The 19,687-nt window shown below is 47.1% G+C and overlaps 1 protein-coding gene and 1 long non-coding RNA gene across 3 annotated transcripts in view; one reads left to right on the top strand and one right to left on the bottom strand.

The window, feature by feature from the left end:
- Positions 1-1,427: 1,427 nt before the first annotated feature.
- Positions 1,428-16,375, top strand: ELOA (elongin A). Its single transcript, XM_044769988.2, has 11 exons — positions 1,428-3,320; positions 7,740-7,796; positions 9,078-9,184; positions 10,080-11,268; positions 11,644-11,749; positions 12,510-12,665; positions 12,756-12,853; positions 13,708-13,888; positions 14,149-14,260; positions 14,798-14,979; positions 15,976-16,375. The coding sequence occupies exons 1-11, from the start codon at positions 3,246-3,248 to the stop codon at positions 16,035-16,037; spliced, it is 2,325 nt and encodes a 774-aa protein (XP_044625923.1). The 5' UTR covers positions 1,428-3,245; the 3' UTR covers positions 16,038-16,375.
- LOC139045353 (uncharacterized) overlaps positions 3,327-19,687 on the bottom strand; it is a 34,082-nt gene continuing 17,721 nt past the window's right edge. The window contains exon 3 of one of the 2 annotated variants that reach the window (XR_011503565.1): positions 3,327-6,796. This is a non-coding gene — a long non-coding RNA (uncharacterized lncRNA). The remainder of the gene's footprint in view (positions 6,797-19,687) is intronic. The other variant, XR_011503566.1, reaches the window with a different exon arrangement.

The raw sequence follows: 19,687 nt of genomic DNA, 5'->3' as shown, positions 1-19,687 counted from the left end.
ATGTCAAGGCAGTCTATAAAAGGTGTGGACTTTGAACCTCAGACACCGTTCCCTGGAGCTGGCAGTCTCCACTTGTACTACTGTATTTGAGGAGGGCGAATTGAGCCTTTGAAACCCAGAAAGATGTCATCCCTAAGTAAATAACCAGCTGAGCATGTTTGAAGGATGTGAAACAAAGATGAATGCAGTCAATTCAGAAAAATGAGCCCACCGGGGAAGAGAACAGTGGCTACAACTGTGCAGAACAAAACTGCCCAGATGGAGGGTTTTATGTTCCCCTTTAGAGCAGAACACAATATTCTCTTTACCAAGGCAATGAATTTTCCCTGATAATTGCTGCTTTTAGAAAAATATCTACTGGGGGCCAGCCCTGTGGCCAAGTGGTTAAGTTCATGTGCTCCGCTTCAGCAGCCCCAGGTTCACTAGTTTGGATTCTGGGTGCAGACCTACACACTGCTCATCAAGCCGTGCTGTGGTGGCATCCTACACAGAAGAATTAAAATGACCTACAACTAGAATATACAAGTATCTACTGGGGGATTGGGGAGAAAAAAAATACCTTCTGTATGCCAGTGTTTAACATAACATATTATAAGCCTCACAAGAAGTATATGAAGTAGGAGGAAACAATTTCAGCCATTTTAGGTGACTTGACCAGGAGCCATAGTTAGTACTGGTAGAGTTGGGGTTTGGAACTCAGGTTATCACTGAACCCCAACCCTCTGTCCTTTATACCTACCATCCAACCAACCTTAGATGCTGCCTACTTGGTAGGATAGAGGAGCGGCTGAGCCCAGGCCAGGAGAGGTCCAAGGGGGAGCCCTCCACCCACCAGTATTCCTCACTCAACACACTGTCCAGCCCACAGAATCTCACTCGCCCATTGCATGACAGGCAAGGACTTCCGTCACTATTGAGGACAAGATGGTTGGTGGTTTTTGTTTTTTCACTTGTCTTTCAGTGTTTTAAATGACTCTAGCACCAGCCAGCCTGGGATTGCTCTTTTCCAAAGTTAAAATACCTTTAGGTTATTTTCATTATAAAAGTAGATCATACTTGTTGCAAAAACTCAAAAGTGTGCATAGCAGAAGATGAGAGCCTCCCTGGTCATCTTTCTTCCCTAGGCTAGCCTTACACATGCCTTCTGAGCAGAATAAGATGGGTCTCTTCATTCTTCTCACAGGGGGCTCTAAAGCGCTGGTTAAGAGACCTAGAGAGTCCTCCTCAAGGTTTCAGATGATACTCTGGGCTAGCCTTAAGTAAGTAATATTTAGCTCAGTTTTCAACAGACCTTCATGAAATGTCACCCGTGTGCTAGATATTACTGATCCAAGATGGAGAAAACAGCCTGTGACCTTAGGGAACTCATTCTGGTGTTGAACATCTTGTGTAAACCACGGATTGCAATGGTAATCCCTTAGTGAACACAGACCATTTTTAGAACTGGTTCAAAACTTTGTTTTTAATCAGAATGACACATACATAATGAACTGATCAGAGAAGTATTCATATATTCAAGTGTAAGAGTTCTTTACTTTGTAGGTAAACCTGACTCAGGCTGACATAGATGGGGTGGCAGGGTGGGGAGCACCCTCTCCAGTAGCCCCCAGCAACATGCATTATTTCTTTTCATTCTGATTGTTAATATCTCCCTGGGTAACATGCGCAAAATGTTCCAGTGTCCTGAGTATATGCCAGGTCAGTTAGTCAGCAATTCTGCTTCAAGAATCGGTCTGTTTTCCATTACAGCAATGCTACATTTTCAAAAATGGAAGGAATTTAAAGTGTAGAAGCATTTGCTGTGCAGAGGAGGGAGACTTTAGGGCCAGCACTGGAATCCAAGCCTCCTCACACCAGGGCGATGCCTCTTCCATTGCACCCACAGCTGAGTCTTAGGGCCCCAGCTGGGGGGTCATTAATCTTGTGTAGACTTTTTACCCAGTGCTGATTTTATCGGCTGGATCGTGCTGGGCAGAGAGATTTAAAGTTGGATCCGTTGGTCACTGCACTTGATAAACAAACAGCCCAGTGGCAAGACAAAAGAATAAATTGACAATTTATCTACACCCTGAAAGGGGTCCGTTTTGAAAGGAGGGGCACCAAGCAGAGGGGTGGGAACAAAGCAGGGAGGCTTCTCAGCTAGCCAAGGAATGAAAGCTCATTCAAGCAAATAATTCATGTGAAGTTTCTTTTTCTTTTTCCAGAGCCGGGACCTGGAAGAGCCTCTGGGCTTTTCCGCTTTGGTGACAGGTGAGGTTAGGTACGTTGCCAAGTTGCTGCTGGAGATCAGATTAGGATCTAATCTCATCACAAGAGATGTAATTAATGCTACTATTTTAAGTCACTTCTCAATGGTTTAGTTCTTTTTAATAGCAATAATAGTAACAGTAAAATTTAGTGCTTCTAGCATGAGGTAAGTGCCCTCAAGATGGTGTCTTGGGCTGGTCTGACTCAGGCTGTACTGAATTCAGGCCCAATTTCAGAGGAAATAGCCATTCATTCATTCAAGAAATATTTGCTTGGTGCCTATGTACCAGACAGTGTTTGGGGGGGAAATGAGACACACCGGCTATTATCTCATGTCGCTAAACTGTTTTGACTTTTGACAAATCTCTTTCTCTCTGGGGTTCCATTCCTCGACCTTATTCAAAGATGCACACTCACAGGGGACCTAGGCTTTTTAGATTCAAATTCCAGCTTCACTTCTTTGCTGTTATGTGACCACATGCAAGTTGAGTTGGTCTCCCTGAGCCTCAGTTTCCTCGTCTGTAAAATGGGGATCATAGAACTCGTTTCATTGGGTTGTACTGAGGGTAACATCAAAATAGCCCGACCACTGGCGCTTCGTGCTCTCGACCCGGGCCGGGCGCCGTCGTTACCCCGCGGATCCCGATTGGCGGCCGGGCCTGCACCGTGGACAGGTGCTCCGCGGGGCGTGCTCGCAGCCCCGGGCGGGAGGGGGCGTCAGGCTTTCCAAGGCCGGGGGCCGGCGCCGAGACGCCGCGGAGGCCCTCCCGGCCCGGGCTGCCCAGCGGCAGGGCGCGGAGCGCGCGGCCCCAGCGGCCCCTCGGGGCGCACCGCGCCGTCCCGGGGGAGGGGCCCCCCAGCCCCCGCCCCGCGCCCGCCGAGCCCGGAAGGGGCCGGTCGCGCTTCCGTCTCCGCCGGGGAGGCCCGGAGGGCGGAGCCGCGGCCTGAGGACGCGACGCGAGCCCAGTTCCGGCGAGGAGGCCGCGCCAGTGACAGCGATGGCGGCGGAGTCGGCGCTCCAAGTGGTGGAGAAGCTGCAGGCGCGCCTGGCCGCCAACCCGGACCCGAAGAAGGTGAGCGGCGGGCGTTGGGCGCGGCGCGGCCCCCTAACGGTCGCGGCCCGGCCCGGCCGGCGGGGCTCGGAGCCGGGGCGGCGGGCGGCGCGCGGCCTGCGGTGGGAGGGACGGCGGGCGGCTCCGCGTGCCAGCGCCGCGGTGCCCCGGAGCGCGGCCCCGGCTCTGCCGTCCCGGCGTCTGCGGGCGCGATCGGGCGGCGGGGACGGTCCTGCGGTGCGGGGTGCGCGCGGCGCGGCGGCTGCTCCTGCGCCGCCTCCAGACGCTCCGGGACTTTCCGGCTCCGCGGTGGAACGTGGGCCTCCTCGCCTTCTCCGGAAAGCCCTCTCCCAGCAAAACAAAATGAACCCCGCGCCGCCTCGCTCTGTGCGCCCCTCACAACTTAGGACGTAGTCGGGAGAAAAACAAAATTAGAAGTTGCGGCCGGATTTCCATCTGGCCTTGAGAGAAAGGTGAGCGCTACCCTCTCTCGTCGCTGCGAGGGATGGGCAACCATTTTTAATGGTGCTCAGCTAGTTTTGCTTTAACTGTTTTCTTAAGTTCAATGCATTCTTCTTCCCGTCCGACTCTCTGTTATCCAGCTTCCTGGTGGCTGGGAGAGCGTCTTGGGGGTGTTAGATTTTTTTTCAAAATTGAAATACAGCGATGAAGACGCTTAGGGTCTTTGACATTCCCCGTCAGCGTTCTGGCTCGAGCGCACAGTTCCCGAGAGTTGGCTCTGCAGCTCCGGGGCGCCGTGTGAAGAGGAAGTCATCCAGGGTGGCAGCGGGGATGAAGCGTTGGCGGAGGTTTGGGTTCTGATCCGTTTGCCGGCCGTGGACGTGGGGGACGTTTCTTGCTGAGCCTGTTCCCTCACCTGCTTCTTCCCAGGACGAAACTGAAAAGAGGAAGCGCCAGGCTCATAGGACATGCTCAGTAGCTACTAATTGCCACTCTACAATTTTTCTTGAGGGGCCCCCTTTCTTTTCACGTATTCCCAGCCTTTCATAGGTGAGGGGTTTCCCCCTCCACTTCTACAGGCTGCACACAGCCTCTCACCATCAGACCACTTTTTAACTCTTCTCATGTATACCAAGCTCAAAGGTCCACTTCTTCAGGAAGCCATTTTAGTTTTAAATCTGTGAAAACTTAAATGCTTTCAACTGCTTTGTGTTATATTTTCTATTGTGGCTTCAGAACCTAGTAGCCAGGAATATTTACGAGTTTCTTTTTACAATAATCCTTTGTGGACATGTAATAAATGGTCATTATTCCTGAGTACTAGTTGGTTTCCTAAACTTCGTAGGTTTGTGACTGATTTTTAAAACCTTAAAGCAATATTATGTAAATCCTCTACCGATTTGGTCTTTATTTCTATGAGGTTAAAAACAAATGCAGCATGTAGTATCTATTGTCATTTTTCCTTTCAGATTTTGAAGTAGCTTTCCTAGTAGTTGATGTGCATGAAATTTCAAATTAGGAAAAGATTTGTTTGGCTTTTCTTCCTACTTGAACTATTAGTGATTATTGTGAGTATTTGGGCTTTCTCTTCCCATATAGAAAATCACTCTTAACTTGTGGCTTTGCATTATGAAGTAAGCACTATGAAGATGAGAGAATGTTGAGAGGTTATTTTTGCAAAGAGCACAATAGTTCGCATTCAGAAATGAGCTAACTGCAAAGGGGAAACTGCAAGCTGGCACACTGGCCTTCTCAACCTTCTGTTAACCCAACAAGCTCCTACAGGTTGTTCTTGAAATTGCAAGATGATTATATAGCAGTACTGAATCTGCAAGTAAATCTTGATTTCAAACCATTATTAGCCAAAGGGTTGATTCCACACCTACGTTCATGGATTTTTCTGGTATTAAACATTGGTGTTGAAACTGTCACGCTGTTTTCGCTGTAAGTCCATCTGTGTATGAGCTAGGCTTACTTGGGGAAAAGGTGTCAGGCTGACCAGGGTCACTTGGTTCCTATTATTAAATTGGAAACAATTTTCATTGCTCGTAAAGTTACCTGTCCTGAGTTAGATTTTGAATGTGAAAACTACCAAGAGCACAGTTGGATGGCAAAGTGGAGAATGAGGGGTCCACATTACGAACATCTTTTGCTCTTTGGGTTGAAGGAGTGTGCAAAGGACAACCGAGATTCCAAAGCATGTATGTGCAAATGTTTGACATTTCTCATAACCTGTTATCACTTCTTGCAAACTCTACAATTGGTCCCTTGGTTTGACAACAGCAAGTTTCCATCTATCTGAGGATGCCCAAATGCTTTTACCTTGTTATTGCTTTCTTCTTTCTTGAACCTCATTGAAAATAGAGGGGCTCTGAAGCCCTTTTTCTTTTATGTTGGGCTAAATCAGTTTGAAGATCCCCAGGATTTTAGTTTTGTCTGCTTTTAACTTGCCCCTTTTAACCCAAATCAAAGCAGGAAGGCAGCATGCGCACTTCCAGTTAGTGCTAGGCTCTGAGATGAACACAGCCTCAGTGACTTCTGACCCATCCTTATATGTTGACTTTGTAGAGGTCCTGGGACTCTTTGTCCCCATGGTGACCTCCTTTACTTTATGGACTGTAAACTGTCTAACAAGCTAATACAGAGGAGGAGCTCTTCTGCTCTGTTTCAGGCATGCTAAGAGGCACATGAGCTACTGCTCTGTTTTCTTTTCCTAGTTTATAAGGACAGGGTCATGTTGGATGTTTCTCCTGGCTTTGTAGTACGTGCTGTGGTAGACACACTCGACTTACTAGCTCGTTAGGCAAATGACCTAACCTCACTGAGCTCGATTTCAATATCTGTAAAATGGGGAGAATAATATCCACTTTATAGGGTTGTTTAATGTGGACGAAATGAAGTAACACATGTAAGAACTTAGTATAGTAGTCGACACACAGTAGGTGGTATATAAATGCCTTCCAGGGAATGACATTAGGGGAGACAACCTGTTTTTAACCTTTACAGTGATTCTAAATTTTCCTTTAAGAAAAGGAATTGGCATTAATCTTCGCACCCGTAGCTTGGGTGACAAGAAATTCACATAAACTTCCTCCTGAGTTGGATAATGGTGATCGGATTTGAAGTGGAGGGTAATTTTCACTTAACTCTGAAGGTGAAGCTCCCTAGGTACACCACTTGGCTTCTCATTTGTTCCCAGTCAAACAAGATTATCACTTTGATCCAATTGCTCTGCCTAGCGACCACGTTCAGTAATTATTGAAGTAGAATGACCAGAAAAGCATACTTACTACTCCACCTAATAGCAATATGACACGCTAATTATAGCCTGGGCTACACATGGAAAAAGAACAGATCTTGTTATCTAATGTTTAAATGTAAAGGTAGTCACAGTTACCTGTTTTGAGCTGCTTGTACTTGGCAGCCCTTCTCGGACAGTCAGTATCTTTATGTCCACATAAACATCTAAAGAAAGGCATAGCCAGTCGTGCTCTGGGTAGAAATGAAGCAAGTAGGAATTGGCTGGGGAATACGTGCTTGAGGATCAAGGGTAGACATTTAAAGAGCTGTCAGTTGATGAATGAAATGATTAATCATAGGCATTTATTGAGCTTTTTGAGTGTTCCAGGCACTATGGCTAAGGATGCGCATGGTTTGTCTCAGTGAATCCTCACAGCTTGTGCAGTAGAGACAGGGTCCAGTTCCTACTGTGCAGATGAAGTAACTGAGGTTCAAAGAGGTCACCGACTTGCACAAGATCACCAGGGAAGGAGGCGACAGAGCCAAACTGAAGCCTGTCTCTAACTCCGGAACTCTGTCTTAACAGCCCTTCTATCCTGATTTTGACCTAGTTTTAGAGACTACAGAAGGGAAATGTGGCCAAACCCAGATCGCTTTTCTAATCTACCCAGACATTTTGTGTTCACCATTTGAACAGCAAAGCTCTGCTTCGGGCAACTTGAAATTGGTCTTGGCTTCCCACTTCTGTCCAAAAACCAATTCTGTTAAACACTGGGACTCTTCCTGGAAACACGATGCTCTTTTTCCTGTAGAGACCTCATCTCCTTTTTACTTTCCTCTGTGCCAGGTCTATGGGTAATTTTCCTAAAGTTGGTACCTTTCTCAGAAATTCTCTCTCAAAACTGGGGCAAGACTATAGTTGCTGATGACTTTTATTAGAGTTGGCAGGTTTGATTCTCTTCTCTAAGTCTTATTTCCCCTTTGGTGTAGCATAGTGGTTAAAAGCACGGAATCTAAAGCCACAGACCTGAGTGAATCCTGCCCTATTTGCATCCTGGGGCAAGTAAGTTAACTTTCCTGACCTTGTTCTCACACTTGTAAAATAGGGTGATAATCATACTTAGTCCTGTATAACACGTAGAACTGAGTAAGCACTTCACTGTCAGATAATATTCTTATTTCTTCCAGCAAATAATTATGATTTTGTAGAAATTAATGTTCATTTTATTTTCTCTGCAGCTATTGAAATATTTGAAGAAACTCTCTGCCTTGCCTATTACAGTAGACATTCTTGCGGTAAGGACTGTGTAACTTTAGACATTATATGACTATATCCCATCCCCTCCCCACTGGGAGAGATTGGACAGTAAGATTAAGAGCATGGGCTTTGGAAGTGAAAGAAACCAGACATAAGGCCACATTATTGTATGGTTCTATTTATGGGAAATGTCAGAATAGGCAGATCCATAGATAGAAAGTAGATTAGTGGTTGCCAGGGGCTGGGGGAATTGAGAGGAACAGGGTTTCTTTTTAGGGTGATGGAAATGTTTTGGTATTAATGGTGATGGTTGCACAGCATTGTAATCATTTGGAAACCACTAACTATACTCTTTAAAATGGTTAAAATGCTGAATTTTATGTTAACATGAATTTTATGGCAAAAAATTTTTCTAAAAATTAGAAGAACAGGCTGGCCCCGTGGCCGAGTGGTTAGGTTCACGCACTCCGCTGCAGGTGGCCCAGTGTTTCGTTGGTTCAAATCCTGGGCGCGGACATGGCACTGCTCATCAAACCATGCTGAGGCGGCGTCCCACATGCCACAACTAGAAGGATGCACAACGAAGAATAGACAACTATTTACTGGGGGGCTTTGGGGAGAAAAAGGAAAAAATAAAATTTAAAAAAAAAATTAGAAGAACATTGACTTTGTCATCAACTAGTCCTGGATTCAAATCCAAGTTCTGTGACTTTAGGTTGTTCTTTTTTTGTGCAATGGGGCAGATTCCTGCCTCACAGAGTTGTTGTAAGGATTGATGCACTGTATGCAAAGCTCTTAGCTCAGTGCCTGGCATCTGCCATTATCACTCTTGTCATTATTGTTAAAGGTTTAGAGGCTTTTTTTTTTTTTTGAGGAAGATCAGCCCTGAGCTAACTACTGCCAATCTTTCTCTTTTTGCTGAGGAAGACTGGCCCTGAGCTAACATCCATGCCCATCTTCCTCTATGTTATATGTGGGACGCCCACCACAGCATGGCGTGCCAAGTGGTGCCATGTCCGCACCCAGGATCCGAACCGGCGAACCCCAGGCCGCCGAAGCGGAATGTGCACCACCAGGCCGGCCCCTAGAAGCTTTTTAATTCAGTGTTTTCCTCTTCTGAATCTGGTATGCTTTGCTACTGTGTGTCATTAGAGGTTTGGGGCATAGGCACAAAGTAATTTTGTATTGAGACTTGCAAGGTATGTTTCAGGAAGGAAGTATTGATACGTTGAGTTTCTCAAAGCAAGAGGCCTTATTTCTTTAGAAAATTGTGAACCTTGTTCCGCAACCTTCTAACAATTCCTTTATCAAATCTGTAGGAAACTGGTGTTGGGAAAACAGTAAATAGCCTGCGAAAACACGAGCACGTTGGAAACTTTGCCAGAAACTTAGTGGCCCAGTGGAAGAAGTTGGTTCCTGTGGAACGGTAAGGACATTTACTCTGTAGGTTTGTTCAACTTCATGGTTAAATCTGGTACTCAGAGTGTTTGCAGACAGAAAAGTTTTTCTTTATTATTCTTTCTTTGCCTTCATATTTAAAATATTTATTTTGTCTTATTATTATAAAAATAATCTGTGTTTGGGGCTGGCCCAGTGGCATAGTGGTTAAGTTCGCACACTCTACTTTGGCAGCCCAGGGTTCACGGGTTTGGATCGTGGGCACAGGCCTATATACTGCTCATCAAGCCTTGCTGTGGCAGCATCCCATGTATAAAGTACAGGAGGATTGGCATAGATGTTGAGTGAGGGACAGTCTTCCTCAAGCAAAAAAGAGGAAGATTGGCAACAGGTGTTAGCTCAGGGCCAGTCTTCCTCACCAAAAAAAAAATATAATAATCTATGATCACTATAGAATATTAGAAAATATTAAAAAATAGAAATAATAAAAATTTCATGTAATTCCAAAGAGAAGCATTATTAACATTTTGGCATGTTTCTTTCTACCCTCTTCTTCAAAGACATTTTTATATGGTTGTGAACAAACTATATAAATAACAGCCTCTTTTTTATGTAACAAGTTAACTGTGTCCCCATGTTGAAAAATATTTAAGGTATTTTCATGTCCACAAGCTATTTGATCTTCTTTGTATCCTCTAGTTAAATTCGTCATTTTCCACTTATTGAATATTTGTGTTTTCCCACTTTGAAAACTTAGTCGAGTATCTTTGAGCAGCACTCATTTTCCTTTTTCCCAAGAACCTAGTTTCTAACTCTCCATCCTCTTCATCTCTTTTGCGAGTTCAGGTTCTGTGATTTTGTCCTCTGAGTAAGGATTACAGTGAGATTTATATCTGCTTTGTCTGCTTTTTCTTTTATTTTAGGAACACTGAGCCTGATGAACAGGACTATGAGAAGAGCAGTTCCCGAAAGCGCCCGAGGGACGCCCTTCAGAAGGAGGAGGAGATGGAAGAGGACTACCCAGAAAACTGGAAAGCCTCCAGTAGCCAATCCTATAGTCCGGATCACAGACAGAAAAAACACAGAAACCTCTCGGAGTTCGAGAGACCTCACAAAGTGTCTCACAGTCACGAGAGGAGAGACGAGAGAAAGAGGTGCCGCAGAGCCTCGCCAGTCTACTCTTCAGACCACGAATCATCTGACTATGGCCACGTCCAGTCCCCTCCGTCGTCTGCCAGTCCTCATCAGATGTCCGTGGACCATTACAGATCCCCGGAGGAGGACCATGAGCCCTTTGTCCCACACCAGAAGCCCGGAAAAGGCCACAGTAATGCCTTTCAGGACAGACTAGGAGTCAGTCAAGAACGACACCTGGGCGAACCCCAGGGGAAAGGGGTCTTGAGTCAGAACAAGGAGCACAAATCTTCCCACAGAGAAAAATGTCCCGTGGATGCCAGGGGAGATGAGAAGTCGTCCCTGAGTAGAGAGAAGTCCCACAAGGCCGTCTCCAAAGAGGAGACACGGAGGCCGCCCTCCGGGGACAGCTCGAGAGAGAAGCCGCCCTCGAGTGGGGTGAGGAAGGAGAAGGAGAGAGAGGGCGGCACCAAGAAGAAGGGTCTGCCCGCCTCGGAGGCGGCTTCAGACAACCACGTGAAAAAACCAAAGCACAGAGACTCGGAGAAAACCAGATCCGACAAAAACAAGCCCCGCGTAGACAGCTTAGACGCTGGGAAGGGGGCAGGAGACCTGTTGCCCAAGGTGAAAGAGAAGGTTTCTAACAACCTAAAGACTCAAGAGGGGAAAGTGAAAACGGCTCATTCAGATAGAAAGTCAGTGGGCTCCCTCCCTAAAGCCGAGGAGGCAGACGCGGATGACGAGTTTGAGCAGCCCACCATGTCTTTTGAGTCATACCTCAGCTATGACCAGCCCCGGAAGAAAAAGAAAAAGATTGTGAAAACTTCAGCCACGGCTCTTGGAGAAAAAGGACTTAAAAAAAACGATTCGAAAAGCACTAGTAAAAACTTGGACTCGGTTCAGAAATTACCTAAGGGGCACGAAAACAAGTCAGAGAAGCTTCAGCCGGCTGGGGCCGACACAGCCAGGCTGAGAAAGGTAAGCCTTCCGCCCCTTGGTGGCTTCCCGTTCCCGGCCGCTGGCCCCGCAGGGCTCCCTGGACCCACCCTGCCGCTGTTTTGCTTGGCTGGCTTTTAGTGGCCTGTTGAACTTCAGTTTGAAGTAATTTCCTCTGGGCCTCTAGCTGCCGGGGTAGGTAGAACCCAAGATAAGTATTCTCTGAGGTGTCCTGTTGTGCTGGGCCCACCTATGTGTATTTCCTGACTCAGGTGCTGTGAGACATGGCTGCCACCCCTCCTCTAGCCTGGGGCCGCCTGGGAAGTCCCCTGCCCCGTCCACACTGCTGGGAACTGACTGTAGGGAGGAGAGCTGTGCTGGCAGAAAGGAGCTCTCCAGTCACTGGTCTCTTTGCAGGTCCCCACCGAGGCGTTGCCCGACCTCCCCTTGCCCGTGATACAGGCCAATTACCGTCCACTTCCTTCCCTCGACTTGATAGCCTCCTTCCAACCAAAGCGAAAAGGTAATTTTCATTTTTTAAATGGAAAAAGATTTTTAAAATTCATTCATGATCTGCCATCAGATTTGGATGCATTTCCTCATCACGCAGGCTCTAGAGTTGCATGGCTTGGGTTTGAATCCTGGCTCTGGCTTCTACAAGTTATGTGAACTTGGGTAATAACTTAATTTCCTTGGACTTCAGTTTTGTATTCCGTAAATGGCAATAAAAATAACCGTGTGTGCCTCATAGGGCTGTTAAGTGGATTAAAAATGATAATCCTGGTAAAGCTCTTAGCTCCAGGTTTCTTCACATAGTGAAGTTCAATAAATCTTAGCGGCTGCTTACTAGTAGCCCTTTATTCTGTATGTTCTACATGAGCTTTTTATCTTAAAAAAAAGTCTAGTTTTAATAGCAAAAGCAATAGAAGCCATATACGTGTCCCTCTGCCAGAGGCTGACAGATAAGTCATGGTTCACCCACACAGTGGCATCCTGTGGGCTGCGAAAACGTGCGAAGTCTATGTGCTGACATGGGATGATTTCTAAAATGTGGTAACGGAAAAACAATGATAGTGAGTATGTTATTAATTGGTTAAAAAGGAATAAAATACATATTTGCTTATTCTCGCATCAACTCTCTGGAAGGATACACAAGAGACTGGTAGCACTGGTTGCCTTTGAGAAAGGGAACTGGGAGCCTGAGAAATGGGGTGGGAAGGAGAGTTTTCACTGTGTACCTTAGTGCCTTTTGTGACTTACATTCTAGTTTTCTTGCCTTACAGCCCTCTCGTCACCCCAGGAAGAGGAAGAAGCTGGATTCACAGGGCGGAGAATGAATTCTAAGATGCAGGTGTATTCCGGTTCCAAGTGTGCCTACCTCCCCAAAATGATGACCTTGCACCAGCAGTGCATCCGGGTACTTAAGAACAACATCGACTGTAAGCCTCACACCCCCCTCCTTTCTCAAGCACGTTGTGGCACTGGGGCCTCAGCCGCTCCTCACTGCTGTCACCTTTGATTCTCTGCAGCCATCTTTGAAGTGGGAGGCGTCCCGTATTCTCTTCTTGAACCCGTTTTGGAGAGGTGTACGCCTGATCAGCTGTATCGCATTGAGGAATACAATCACGTGAGTGTCCTGTTTGGGTGGGAAGATAGCAGTTTTCTGGCTTATGTCTCCAGGAATGGCTTTGTCTCTGTGAAGCTGTTGCAGCTGCAGGGCAGGCCAGCGGTTGGGCCACTGTTCTGGGCATGTTTGGTTTGCCAGTGGGCCTTTAAACAAGCATCTTTTCAGCACCTACTCCTGGCATCTTAAGTGGGCCTCTTGGGCTGGAATCAAGGTGGGATTCAAAGGGAGTGAAACATACTTCCCGCTTGTCCCTTGAGCTTGCCTGGTCATCACAGAGGTCAGGGAGAATTCTGGCAGCACAGCCCCTGGGATCTGGGGCATGAACCGAGCTTTGTGTTGACACACAGGTGTCCGGTGAACAGAAGAGAGCACAGATTGGCTGGGTGTCTCTAGAGACATCTAGATGTAGCCAGAAATCCCTCTGTAATGCTGGAGTATACTCACTTGATTGCATTAGCTGTCTCTCTGATTCGGGGGATCTGTAACTGACCCTCCTTCTTCGCTGGCCCCCTTGACAGTCCAGCTGAGGGCAGTGCTGGGGAAATGCCTGGACTTGACCTCCTCCCACTTCTGCCCTTCACTGATTTTCTAAAGGAAAAACTGATCTTAAACTAGTTTTTCTGTTGTCTCCTCTCCCCTCACAGTGCCCCAAAGCAGCTAGTACAATGCCTCACACTTAGCATTGTTTTAATTTAGTGATCTGATTTTTTTCTAGAACTGTGGTATTTTAGTATAACACTATACTATGAGGACCAAAAAATCATTAGGAAACTGGTCATGCCTAGGTGATTAAGGATAGAAAACAGATGTGTAACCGTGCTTGCATATAAATGATGTCCTGGTTCTGATTTTAGGTATTAATTGAAGAAACAGATCAATTATGGAAAATTCATTGTCACCGAGACTTTAAGGAAGAAAGGCCAGAGGAGTATGAGTCATGGCGGGAGATGTACCTGCGGCTCCAGGATGCCCGAGAGCAGCGGCTACGACTGCTGACGAAGAACATCCGATCCGCACACGCAAATAAGCCCAAAGGTAAGAGGAAGAGCCGCAGGGCCTCGGGGGGGGGGGGGGGGGGGGGGGGGCCTAAATCTCTCTTGTATTTGCTGAAGGGGGCAGGGGTGGGGTACTTCTCCTGCCACCACCCGTGCTACCCTACAGGGGCATTTTCAGGGTTGATAATCCCCTAGTTTGGGGAGCACTTGAAAAGCCTTTGTCTCTTAATAGTGTAGATTATTAAAATAATAGCATCTCTGCTCAAGAAGGCAGGTATTGATCTCCATATTTCTCCACAGGCCGACAAGCAAAGATGGCCTTTGTCAACTCTGTGGCCAAACCACCTCGCGATGTTCGGAGACGGCAGGAGAAGTTTGGAACAGGGGGAGCGCTTGTGCCCGAGAAGATCAAGTACGATCTCTGCTCCCCGTGGTTTGTGCACGCTTAGGGAAGAGGCCCCAGGGGCGTGTCATTCAGCCCTAAGGGGCAGCCAGCAGTTTATTTTTGGGTGAAAGCACGGCGGTGCGGAGTGAGTTCTGGAGGCCGACCTTGACCTCCCTGAGCCTTAGCTGCTTTGACTGCAGTGTGGGCCAGATAATTCCTCCTGCCTCTCGGGGGGTTCCAGTTACATGGAGAACAGGCCCTGGCTTCTGGGAAGCATGTCCATATGCTTTCCTTTTCCCCATTTGAACAAATAACATATTACTGTCATGACTTTAAGTCATATTAGCATTTTCAGAATGCAGATTTACACCTAAACAGTGAGAAGTTAGTTGAGATTATCATTCCTTCTGAAGGGCTAGTGCCCTCTGAGCCGCCGCCCGAATCTAGGGTGCTAGGGTCCACGGGCAAAGCCACACAGCCGAGTCCTCCTCAAACAGGCCAGCTTCAGACTGCTGGTGTGGATTTCTCCTACTCAAGGTTAACCAGCTGTGTTCTGTGTTACAGGATTAAGCCAGCCCCGTACTCCACAGGAAGCAGCCACACTCCCTTCAGCAGTGGCAGCAGCAACAGCTTTAACGCCAGCCCCGAGGAGCCAGCCTACGACGGCCCGAGCACCAGCAGTGCCCACTTGGCGCCTGTGGTCAGCAGCACCGTTTCCTATGATCCTAGGAAACCAACTGTGAAGAGTGAGTAACTTGGGGTTCCTACTCAGGTATTTCAACGTCACTAGTGCCACGTCGTATTTTGTGTATTAGATGTAGCACACATATGACACCTTGCATGTAGCTCGTCTAAATGTCAGTGCCTCCCTTCCCCTGCTTTGTTCATAATGCACAGTATCTTTTAAATAATGATCAGAGTGAATATTCATCTTGGCACTCTGCTTTTTTTAACCTAAGCGTAAACTTGTTTCTCCAGGCAGGAGAGACGAGGTTCTCTCTAAGGTTCAGGACTATCATTATTACAGCTGAATGACAGTCCATCAAATTGAGGTTTTTATAACCTTATAACTGCAGCTTTCAAGTAGTTATCTTTTATATCTAGTTGGGTCTATTTTGTATTTTATTACCTTTGCTACCATAGACTATCCCTAGTATTCTAAGGGAGTGTCCTAACTTAAGAAAAGCATTATTCTGTATTCACTTCAGGGCCCAAGGGAGGTAGAAATCCTCGCTTAAGACCTAGCTGTGCTTAGAGTAACCCTCAAGAGTGCAGGCTAGCCCTCCATGGGTGGCATTTGCATTTAGCTCATCTTAGACCTGTTGCTACAGTGGACAGACGGGCCAGAGCGGGGTGCTTTTTGCTGGTTTGGATATTGGCAAGGCAGAGTTAAATTTTGCCTCAGAGTGGCCTTTCGAGTCTGGCAAGGATTGAATTCCAGTTCTGCCACTTACTGTACAACCAGGGGCAAGTTGGCCAGTCTCTCCGAGTCTTGATGGGGTTGTTAGAGTGATTGTTCCGGGCCTGGCGGGTGCTCAGGTAGCGTCAGCCCTGTGCTGCTGCTTTTACCTGCTGTCAGCAGATAGCTGTCACTTGGATCCCTTTGTCTGGCGGTGGAGACGCAAGTGTGTTGCAGGGCTGGGCTCTGATTGTCACCCAACCAAGTTAGACATACACCCAATGGTGGCATATGTCTAAACTGCCCCCAGTCAGAAACAACTGCCTTATTTCTCTTTACACAGAAATTGCCCCAATGATGGCCAAGACGATTAAAGCTTTCAAGAACAGATTCTCCCGACGATAAACCGAGGTCTTGCCTTGGAGATGGAGTTTGGGTCGAGGAATACAAGGACAGCAGGGGCTGGGGAATGGAACTTGCAGAGGAGACCAGCGTCTTTGCTGCGTGGAACCTCTTGGTCTCCAGATCCCGCGCCGTTTGCAGGTGCCACGCCTGTGCGCCCGTGCGCTGCGGCCACTGCCTCCCTGCCTGGAGAACCCTTCAGAATTCTGAAGAAGATGTGAAGCCTCGGTCTCACTGAGGATTTTAAGGTCAATTATACTTTTGTTGTTAATTAGCTTCTTTGTAAACTATAAGACATAGTTTTAATTAATAAATATTGCCCCCAGATTGTATTTATATTACCCCCAGGGTTTTTTTGGTTTTTTTGTTTGATTGTGTTTGGTCCTCTACCACACACTTAGCCTTTCAGGGCCCTTTATTAAAGTTAGACAGAAGCCTAGTGAAAGCCATTCCCCGGTCCCGGTTCAGCTCTCCTGAGAGGACTCCGGTCTAGAGGGAGGACTGGCGTCCCCAGAGCCTGCATGGTGCCAGCTGCACGTGGGCCAAGGTGTGGGTCCTGGGCCGCCTGTCCTAGAGGGGAGCCTCGACGTGGAGACAGGAAGTGTTCAGGTTAGACCCTCACCCTGAGACCCTGCTCAGTGTTGCTTTGAGTTCCTATGCAGGTGCATCTCGTTCTTACTCATCAAATAGTATTTATTAAGGGAGGTTATTTGTAAAGTTCTAGAGTCTTTCCCCCATTCTTTTTGCCAGTTCCCACTGTTTTTTGAGGCTCACTAGAGGACACAGAACCTTGAGAGATGGATTTGCACAGAACCTCAGCATTTCTACCATTTCTAATTTCTGATTCACAGCTTGAGGGCTTTTCTCCTCCCCTCTTTTTCCTTCTCCCCACTAGTGTGGGGAAAAAACACAAACACATGGCAGGGCTCTTCGTAGCCCCCCAAATACAACTTTGGAGTTTTCAAAGCCAGCGCTTTCATCTCTTGTTCCCTGTGACTTGCACTAGAAGTGGATGGTTTTGAAAGGTGTGATGCTGTGTTGGAAATTGGCTTTGTTTTTGCCTTTCTTTAAAAAGTAAGATCATGTGATTGGAAGAGCACAATTTGCTTTGTTTTGTAGCAGACACTCTCACTACTTTTTGAGTGTTTAAGCCAGAATTTGGAGGGAAGGGCCAACTGAGGGGAAGTGTGTGAGCTGTAGCATCCGGATGGGAGAGAACCACAAGGGCATCCGTCAGGTTTGGGAGGGCAGTGTCACTGCCCTTCTTGGCTGTTGAAGAGCACTGATCTAGCAGGAACCCACTTGATTGTGACCCAGGTGGAAGCAGATGCTATAAATTTGAGGCGCCCATCCTTAAGAAACCTGAGAATTAGACTGAGGGCACGGTTAGTGTGACAGCCTGAGGAGCTTGGCAGTTAGTCCCCGCAGTAAGTTCGCTGAAAGCCAAGAATCTGGAGCTCACTGTTTTCAATCATCCTGGAAACCCTGGTTAGGCCAACGGAAGATTCCAGAGCAGCGCAGGAAATCTGTGCAGCAAAGGCTGTATTGTTCAGTGTGCGTTGCTGCGCAGGTGCCTGTTGTGATGGGACACAACTATTGCTGTGTTTTAATTTGCTGTATTTTTGAATTGGGTAAAGTATTTCTCTTGGTTGTCGGTATTACCATTCCACCCCTACCCTGCTCCCCAAATCTGATACTGGGAAGCCTCCTCCCTGAAACCAAATGAACCTCGGGCAGGTGCCAGACATCGTTGCCTAGATCAGCTCCCTCTAGGTGCCCAGCATCTCGAATTTGTCTCTTAGCTGTGTGTTCAAGTCTTTGTCATTGAACCCAGTGTCTCCTCTTTTAGGTTCAGTTGTGTATGACTTAATTTCTTTTATTAGGAGTCTTTAGGCCGGGAGGGAAGAAAGGACACGTATTTGTTCATCCCAACATCACTACCCATTTTTGGCACATAAAGATTTTTGATCACCTCTGTTTGCATAGTGCCACATCTTTCCTGCCTTCTCCTCCAAGAGTGTCTGCATCAGGGATGCGACTTGGCGAGAAGAGTGAGGAGGGAAGAGGAAAAACTGAATTTCTAAAGGCCCTCCTGCCCTGGGTTATTGACATGGCTGCAGAGCAGACACAGGATGATGTTGAACCTTTGGTCTGATTTGTGAAAACTTGTGCAATTTTTTTTTTTTCTGTGCTACACTACATACAGATCACCAAATTACAAATTAATCCTTTGTGATCCTTGGTGTAATGAGCAGTTTCTTTGGGGCTTTCTCTTTCTTTCCGGGAAGTGGGAGGGAAAGGAGCAAGGTATCATCCTGCTCTTCATTTGTATTTTGGTCCCAAAATGTAAATACAATTTTCTATGTTACTTTTTTGTGGTAACTACCAAGATGAATATTTTAATTAGATAAGTTATATGAAAAGGAAGGAAAATTCCATGTCTAAATAAAAAACAAAAAACCCCATATACTGTTGTCTTTCTTCCCTTCTCCTTATTGTGTCAGAGAATGGAAGTCGGTCACAAAATGTCTGCCTCCTGGGTGGGATTCCAATCCTTGGGCCGGGCCATAAAGGGCTGGGTCTCTGTCTGGAGCATGGCAGGACCGGGAAATGGGGACTCACGGGGAGGAGCCCTGTGAGCTGAGGGGGGAAACTCAGATGAAAACAAGCACCTCGTGGGGACCAGGCACCGTCCCATTTTTATACTTGGAACCCTGGGACTGAGCTGTTAAACCCCCTTTAAGTTAGAAGCTGAGGCTCAGAGGCTGAAATAACAGCCAAAGCCGCGTAGCTAGTGAGCGGCAAAGGAAAGGATCTGAAACCCAGATTCTCTGACTGCAAAATGTTTGCCACTGCACCTTTCAGTCATTTCTTCGGGGGATGTGAAGGAGCTCAGTCTTACGATGGCTTCCTAGTGAAAGCATAATGAACACTAACGCAGAGAAATCGAGCCAGCAGGGACTTAGAAGGAGCAGCTGTGTTGGCCCCCACGGCGCTGCAGCAGTTTCAGCCCCGCGAACGGAGCCAGGGCTGGGTTTCAGCCCCGGCTTACATCCAGTGGGTGGGACTCTACGTCAGATCTGCATCTCGCAACAACGCGGCTTTATTTCCCTTTCCTCTCTCAGAAGAGGGCCTTCTTGGTTTATGGTCTGGACTGACTTTTCCCAATTCTTTACTGGATCTAATTCTCACTGTTAGAAATTACTAAGCATTGAATTAACGGAACGTGGCATCTAGGATGACTTCACCCAGGGTCTGTGCCTTCTTCCTTAATTCAGCATTTGCTGAGCCAGGACCTGTGTTACACTCTGGGATAGCGAGTAACACAATCACGTCTGGTGCTCATGGTCAGGTAAGAGTAGCTGACCTCATTGGTAATGCACCTACTGTGTGCCACGCACCACTCTGGCTCATAGACTTTATCTCGATTATCACAATGGTCCTACAACGTAGGTGGTCATGGCCTCATTTTAAAAACTGAAGTGCAGGGAAATGAAGAACTTGCCCAAGGTCACACAATCGGTGAGCAGCGGTGCTGTGTGTTGCCCTGACTCCAAGCACATGTTCTCAGTCACATTTTCCATCTCATACAAACACACATACCTGACGTTAGGCTTCTGGAGCAAAGCCGGCCCCCCATGCAAAAAGATGCC

This window comes from Equus asinus, chromosome 5 (assembly GCF_041296235.1).
Source record: "Equus asinus isolate D_3611 breed Donkey chromosome 5, EquAss-T2T_v2, whole genome shotgun sequence".
In the NCBI taxonomy this organism is placed as follows: domain Eukaryota; kingdom Metazoa; phylum Chordata; class Mammalia; order Perissodactyla; family Equidae; genus Equus; species Equus asinus.
Note: the sequence above shows the minus strand (reverse complement) of the source record. Positions and strands in the feature narration are given on the sequence as shown.

Excerpts from the sequence above, each read along its gene's own strand:
- ELOA (XM_044769988.2), top strand. The coding sequence starts at position 3,246 with ATGGCGGCGGAGTCGGCGCTCCAAGTGGTGGAGAAGCTGCAGGCGCGC. Across the intron at positions 11,269-11,643 it reads ACACAGCCAGGCTGAGAAAG|GTCCCCACCGAGGCGTTGCC; the intron begins GTAAGCCTTCCG and ends GTCTCTTTGCAG. Across the intron at positions 13,889-14,148 it reads ACACGCAAATAAGCCCAAAG|GCCGACAAGCAAAGATGGCC; the intron begins GTAAGAGGAAGA and ends ATTTCTCCACAG.